This window comes from Borostomias antarcticus, assembly GCF_949987555.1.
Source record: "Borostomias antarcticus genome assembly, chromosome: 25".
NCBI classification, from domain to species: Eukaryota; Metazoa; Chordata; class Actinopteri; order Stomiiformes; family Stomiidae; genus Borostomias; species Borostomias antarcticus.
In genome coordinates, this window is record NC_140258.1 from 4,225,135 (window position 1) to 4,232,593 (window position 7,459).

At 47.3% G+C, this 7,459-nt stretch overlaps 1 protein-coding gene across 1 annotated transcript; it reads left to right on the forward strand.

Annotated features, from left to right (window-relative positions):
• Nucleotides 1-1,082: 1,082 nt before the first annotated feature.
• chst3a (carbohydrate (chondroitin 6) sulfotransferase 3a) lies at nt 1,083-2,836 on the forward strand (the record flags this gene model as incomplete). The annotated part of the gene is made up of 3 exons (XM_084458736.1): nt 1,083-1,162; nt 1,445-2,038; nt 2,137-2,836. 3 exons carry the CDS (start codon nt 1,083-1,085, stop codon nt 2,834-2,836), a joined length of 1,374 nt encoding a protein of 457 aa, XP_084314862.1.
• Nucleotides 2,837-7,459: the final 4,623 nt, after the last annotated feature.

Here is a 7,459-nt window from a genome sequence, read left to right on the forward strand (position 1 = left end):
CCAGATGTTAGCCGGCGCAGCCTTGATGGATTCAGGTAACCCTGGCCTCAGCCTGATGTGCTCTTTGGAACATGCCCTGCCTGCATAACCAAAGATAAACCAGACCATCCAGAGTGAAGTATGTTGGCAGGGTAGAGTGATACAGCTGAGATGTTGCCCTGGATTCACCAAGTCCACACAGGCCCATGTTTTCTCTGCCAGTATAGAAACACCCAACACTTCCTTAATAAGACAGACATCAAAATATTACTTGGCTCAAAGGTATCTCACACGTTGGTTCTCGTGATAGGTATTTGTGAAGGAAGATATGTCGCAACATATAAGATCATAATCTGATGTCTAATAGTCAGGCTGATGTCTCGGCCTACATTGGTTGAAACTCGAATCTCACAACTGAGCACATGCAATCCAAAAACAAGTCATGAGGATTTTCTTTGTAGCGCCTGACTGCATATGTGGTTGAATTAATGTTTCCACTCATCATTTTACTTACTCATTTCAGCTTCCACTTCACTGCAACACAGTGAATTTCCTTTAAGGGATAAATAAAGTCCATCTCTATCAATCTATCTATCTTTCTATCTATCTATCTATCTATCTATCTATCTATCTATCTATCTATCTATCTATCTATCTATCTATCTATCTATCTATCTATCTATCTATCTGTCTGTCTGTCTGTCTGTCTGTCGGTCTGTCTGTCTGTTTGTCTGTCTACTTTGTGGGAGGAAGATAAGGAGATGTAATAACATCATCGGCAAGATATGTGAATATAGGTGTTATTCTATCATCTTGAATTTTCCTTCTGGCTTGATCAGCATATCAGAGTCAATAATCACCCCTTTCTCTTCTATATAGATCTCTCCTCCCTTTCTTCATCTCCTCACTTTTCTCTCTTCTGATCCTCTGAAATAGAGTGCTCTCTTCCTCCGTAAAGTTTTCTCAGTTAACCATCCTTTGCTTTCACAGAATGAGGCTGCATCCTCCCCAGGACATGCGATGACCAGCGACCTCCTCAAACGGGCACCGTTGACCAACACACAGCCAGTGCAAAGGGTCTCCTCACAGCTCCGCAGTCGAGAATGAGGACCAAGTATGCGATAATCTTCATCTGTATTGTGGCACTGGTCATCATCGAAAAGGAAAGCAACATCCTATCAAGGTATGGGAAGACCTGAGGTAATTTTACTGTAATAGATAGATAAATATAGTTGACTTTATTGATCCCCGAAGGGAAATTCAATCGTCAAAACAGCCAAATACATTAAAACCCAAATAACAACATGTATGTCTATATAAGCACAGATATTCAAACACTCAATAAATACAATAGTAGTCCAGATATTCTCAACGTTTAGACACATTCAGGTGCTTTGACCGATGTGCAAAGTGCGTGTGCAAAGATACGATGGGCGGAATGATCCAAGTCTTAATTTCTCCTCAGGGTCTCTGACAAGCTGATCCAGAGACAGACCCCACAGCAGAGCACACAGACTCCGCTGGACTACAGCAACGCCTCCATCCCCATTCCCTTGACACAAAATGGCAGCCTGTCCATGCTCACTCAGCTGCTCTCCGCGCTGACCGGCATGAGGCTGAACTACTCGGATTCCTCCCAGGGGCCGGAGGACGAGGAGGACGACTACGACGACGACGACGACACGGAGGCCTACGGCTACAACTACAGCACAGGCCACAAGCACATCCTGCTCATGGCTACCACTCGCACGGGCTCCTCGTTCGTCGGGGAGTTCTTCAACCAGCACGGCGGCGAGAACATGTTCTACCTGTTCGAGCCGCTGTGGCACGTGGAGCGCATGCTGACGCTGGCCTCCGGCGGCACCAACGGGTCCGTGTCCGGGGTGGCCTACAGGGACGTCCTCCAGGGGCTGTTCCTGTGTGACTTCACCCCGCTGGAGAAGTACATCTCCCCGGCGCCGCTGGAGCACGTGACCCCGGCCCTGTTCCGCCGGGAGTCCAGCCTCTCGCTGTGTGACGAGCCCGTCTGCTCCCCCGTGAACAGGGACGTCTTCGAGAGGTAGAGCGAGACGCCGGGTCCTGTTGGACGCAGCTTTGTCGCTCCCCGTCTTCAGGTGCTGTAAACGTTGTTGCCGCTGTGTCCTTCTCCCCTCCCAGGTACCACTGCAAAACGCGCCGCTGCGGCCCTCTCAACCTGACCATGGCGTCCGAGTCCTGCCTGACCAAGGAGCACCGCGCCATCAAGACGGTGCGCGTCCGCCAGCTGGACACGCTGCGCCCCCTGGTGGAGGACCCCCGCCTGGACCTCCGGGTGATCCAGCTGGTCAGGGACCCCCGCGCCATCCTGGCGTCGCGCATGGTGGCCTTCTCCTCCAAGTACCAGACGTGGAAGACCTGGGCGCAGGACGGCGAGGTGCCCGAGGACGACGAGGAGGTCAAGCGGCTGAAGGGGAACTGCGACCACGTGAGGATGTCGGCGGAGGCGGGCCTGAGGCGGCCCAGGTGGCTGAGGAGGCGGTACATGCTGGTGCGGTACGAGGACATCGCCCGCTACCCCATGCAGAAGGCGGAGGAGATGTACAGGTTCACCGGGATACCGTTCAGCCCCCAGGCCCGGGAGTGGATCCTGAGGAACACCCAGACCACCGAGGGGGCCAGCGGGGTGTACTCCACCCAGAAGAACTCCTCGCAGCAGGCGGAGAAGTGGAGGTACAGTATACCCTTCAAACTGGCACAGGTGGTGCAGAGGGTGTGCGGGCCCACCATGAAGCTGTTTGGGTACAGGTTTGTGGACGACGAACTCACACTGCAGAACAAGTCAGTCAGCTTACTGGAGGAGAAGCAGTTTCGCTTCTAGGAGACCTTTAGTTGAAGCTTTGGACGATGACGATGTGGTTGCATCAAAATGACCAAAGCTGAATATGCCAATGGAATATACTGGTGGGCTTTGCCAAAGGTGTTGTCTCAGTGTTTCTGGTGAAGGGGACATGCTGTAGGCGGTCCTCTGGGCCTCACTCGGATGTACCTGGACCTGTCAGCACCATTTTCAGGAGATTAAAGGGAAAATATACCATGCTGAATTCATTCAAACATTTTCATATCAAACATCACTTGTAAGAAATATTTATTTGCTGGCAAATTGTTTGTTAACAATGTTATATATTTCTTAGGATTAAAAGACGCCTGGATGGCAAGCTTTGATTTATATTATTATATTTAGTATGAGTATTCTATAGATTATATCTATAGTTGGCCTTCAGATTAAAATACCAGGGCTAAACCATGATACCTTGAGATTGATGTTTTATGTTTTGCTGTGTGTTTTATCTGTGTGTACAGTATGTGTGTGTACGAGCGTGTCTTTTTGGCATAACGCTAGCTTGTTGAATCAGTTCTGTATCGTCTGTAGCTAGATGTGCACTAATTTCCGTAGTTGACAGAAAGCACATGTAATCTATGTTTAGTTTAGTCGAGTTTGCCTTGACAGGGCTTAACTGTACATGTTCTACTCAGGTGAAGTGAATGTGAACATTTGGAGGTGATGTCTGAGGCCATATTTTAACTGTACCTAAAAGGATCTTGTGAGAAAGTAAAGGGCTCTGGTTGTCATTAACTGAAAGTCATGTAAAGTTACCCTATTTATCTTGTGCCATTCCTATGTAGCATCAAAAGGGAACACGTATCAAATTAAAACTGTTCGTCTGGTATCATTGAATCAAGTGTGTTTTGATATTCTCAGTCTGGAACATTAAGATGAGTATCTTGGATGAACAGAGATGGTTCTGCTGGTGAATTTACAGCAGCTTAAAATCAGCTCCTGGAAAATGTAGCCTTGAGAGTGGGAAATGGCATCCAGCCACGCCATGACCCCTCAAGGAATATGAAGGTAGGCACTGTGCCTCCAGTACAATGACTGCATTATACTGCAGTAGCTGAAGCGCAGTTGAAACGGCCCACACCCTTCAAAAAATATATTAGTTATGGGTTCATATATAGCTGTTGGTTTTGTGTGATGGTAACACTGTTATAATGTAATGGCCGTGGAAATTGTGAAGTGGTAAATACTCTGACATGGGACTGGTCCAGCGGCCTGAGATCACCACGCTGGTCTCTCCGTCATGGTGGTTGTAACATGGGAAGGGTATCACATTATAGAATAATTCAGCTGGTATCCCTCTCTCTCTCTCCCCCCCTCTCTCTCCCTCTATCTCTTCCTCTCTCTCTCTCCCCTCCTCTCTCTCCCTCTATCTCTTCCTCTCTCTCTCACCCCCCCCACTCTCTCTTCCTCTCTCTTGTTCTCCCTCTCCTCTCTCTCTCTCTCTCTGAACATCATGTCCATCTTTCCCCTCTCTAGTCTCTTGGCTGGTCACTATCTGTCTCCAGGTAAAGGGTGATGTCAGAGGGCAGTGTCATTCTCGCCATTCTTGCCATTCTAATTCTTGTGCTGCTAAGAAATCTGGTTCAGGATAAGAGTGTTAATTTCACCTATGACCAAGGAAGATAAAATATATATATAGATATATAGATATATATATATATAACCTCTATGACACAAGCGTTTCAGGCTCCTTCATCCCTGAAAGCGTGTTTACAGTGCCTCAGCACAGGTTATCCATCTTAATGACCGGCTTGTTTCCTCTGGACAAACATTCTGTGACTAACACCTTCTCTCCTCGCCCAACATGGCCGCCTGCCCTGAGCTGCTTTGAAAGTATGACTAGCTCTGCTGTCAGGGTTAGACGATGCCCGAGCGCTGCGGAGGACCGTGGAGTCCTGCTATGAAATGAGGAGGTCCGATCAGCTGTGTTTGATGATTCGACAGCGCAGCTTAACTTGGATCTACTGTCGTCTGGGTTCTGGAGATACTGTCCTCTGTAGTGAGCCGTCTGGGTCATCTGAAGCAGACTTCACTCAGCGTTTAAAGAGAGAACAAAGAGTGAATCTGTGGACGCCTCCTCCTGGTGGAGTCAGGAACAGCGGCATGTGGGGGAAGCGTTTGTGACTACATTATGTTCACAGCTGGATCTCGGAGCCCTGGGGAAAACAGAGGCATGGTATTTGCATTACTGTAACAGAATTCAGTCAACTGAAATATTGCCTGTGTGTGTGCATAACCAGAACTATTCAGAAACGCATACCGTACATCATTTAGGATGGAAGAGTCACTTTGGCGTCAGGTAATGGGGATCCTAATAAACGCAAGCTAAACAAGTCACAGACCATCTGACTATGACCAGAAGACTCAGTGAGAGTACTGTCTGCTCCCCTCATCATATCTTCCAGTATCTTTTCATGTATTTTACGTTCTGTGTTTGTTTGTATATAGTTTTTTTGTGGACCCCAGGAGGAGAAGCTGTTAGTAAGAGCTAAAGTGCATCCCAGTAAATGAAAGTAGAATGAGTAGCAGCGCTGAGCTGTTGCAGTATCTCAGGATATGTCTTGGTCTCTCTCTCCACCCCACATGCGTTCTCCTCAGACTGACTCATAATACTCCTCCACAGTGTGGGTTTTGCTTCTGAAACTGCGTGTCCTATAGCTCTCCTCTTGACTCACTATATTGCGACAAGCTCATAGTATTCTTGGAATGTTCTTTTCAAGCGTGGGTTTAGCATCCCCTCTGTAGTATGTGGTTTTCTGAAAGCCAGTCAGCCATGGGGAAACAACCAATTTACAGCCTATCTGATTGATTGATTGTTTGTCCTGTCGCATTCCTCTTGAGTGACTATACAGCACATGTTACATTACAGTGGGTTGCTAGGAATCCCAGAGGGTTGAGTGGGAATGACTAGAACAGCGAGCCAGTGAGTAACAGGGAGTCTGGGCTGCATCCCAGCTTAACGCCCCAGCGGCCAGAGTTCACAGCTGCAGGTCGTAACTAGTCACTTGCCCACAGACCACTTCCTTGTTGCACACCATCACCATGGAAACACATGGTACTCAGTGCTCTGTGATTGGGCGGTCAGATCTATGCTTTGCATTGTGATAAGTGGTACTCAGACAAAATCTCTTTCTTCAGCTCCAAATTGTATTTTTAGGAAGCTGAACTTTGCTAGGATTCTTAAGAATGCACAGATGAATGCTAATTGCTAACAAGGCCAGGTGCCAAAGACGCCACGTTGAAGTGTAAACCCAGAATCAGACCCACGAGTAGTGGATAAAACGGATCATCTCAATCCAGCTCACCCAGAATCCTCAGCGTGTCCCTTTTCCCTGTACAACCATTCACCCTCTCATCCCACACTCAGTATCTACCCCATACACACACACACACACACACACACACACACACACACACACACACACACACACACACACACACACACACACACACACACAAACACACACACACACACACACACACAAACACACACACACACACACACACACTCTCTCTTTCTCTCTCCCTCTCCTTCTCTCTCTCATGCACACACACAAACACACACTCGCACACACACACAAAATCATTTACACACTCAAAAGTGCTCTAAGCGCCACACAAGATCAGTCATTCACTGTTTCCAGTATGTACCTGAGTACAGTTCGTACCTTCCAGTCTAGCAGCATGGCTACAGGCTGGGCACACATGCACCAGCACTTGTGTAGTATATTTTTATACTGTATTATACTGTATTACATCAATACATTTGTATTACTCTCATGTAGTAATCGTTTTATTAAGAAGAATGAATAAACTTCACTTTAGGTGGAACTGTGTTAACTTAAGGAGTTTAACAGGTTAGTTACAACAGATGTCCTGTCCTGAGTCAGCATTCCTGTCTCTGGGTCAGCGTGACCTAAAGTTGACCTCTGAAGTCAGTAACCTATAGTTTGTAACATGATCCTAGGAGGACACAGGAAGAACCCAACCAGCCCCATTGTCCGAGGAAGGGGGGCAAGAGCTCAGCTGATGCAAAGACCAGCTGACACACTGACCATTTAGAATACTAGTTGACCGTTTGTGACCATATTTGTATTCCTTGTATGCAAATTTGTTTGTCATGTGATTCGTGGTCTGAAGCCAGGATATAAGCTCGCCACCTCGTATGAGAAAGTAGTATTTGCCTAAAGATTCGACCCTGTGTAAAAGGCTTGCTCAATAAAGTGATGATTCGACGTATTTGGCCTCCTTGAAGTTCTGTTCCACAAGAAGATTGTGCATTTGAAATACAGTGCACTTGTAAGTCATCGTCAGGGTTAATTTCTGGGCAAGGGGACAGACAGGCCGAGTCAGGAGACCCAAGGGGGAGGCATCTTTACCTTGTAACTTAACTCACACTCCTCCTTCCTCTCTGACTGCAGGACCTGAGGAAGGTCGTCATTCTTAGCGTTCCTTAACAAGGAGATAGTCAGGAGACTATAGCGCAATATCTTATCCACTAGATTCCACATGCTTTTTTGTGAAGTACACCCCCATCATATGTCTGCCTGTATAGACCACCAAGTCTGCCTGTATAGACCATCACATCTGCCTGTATAGACC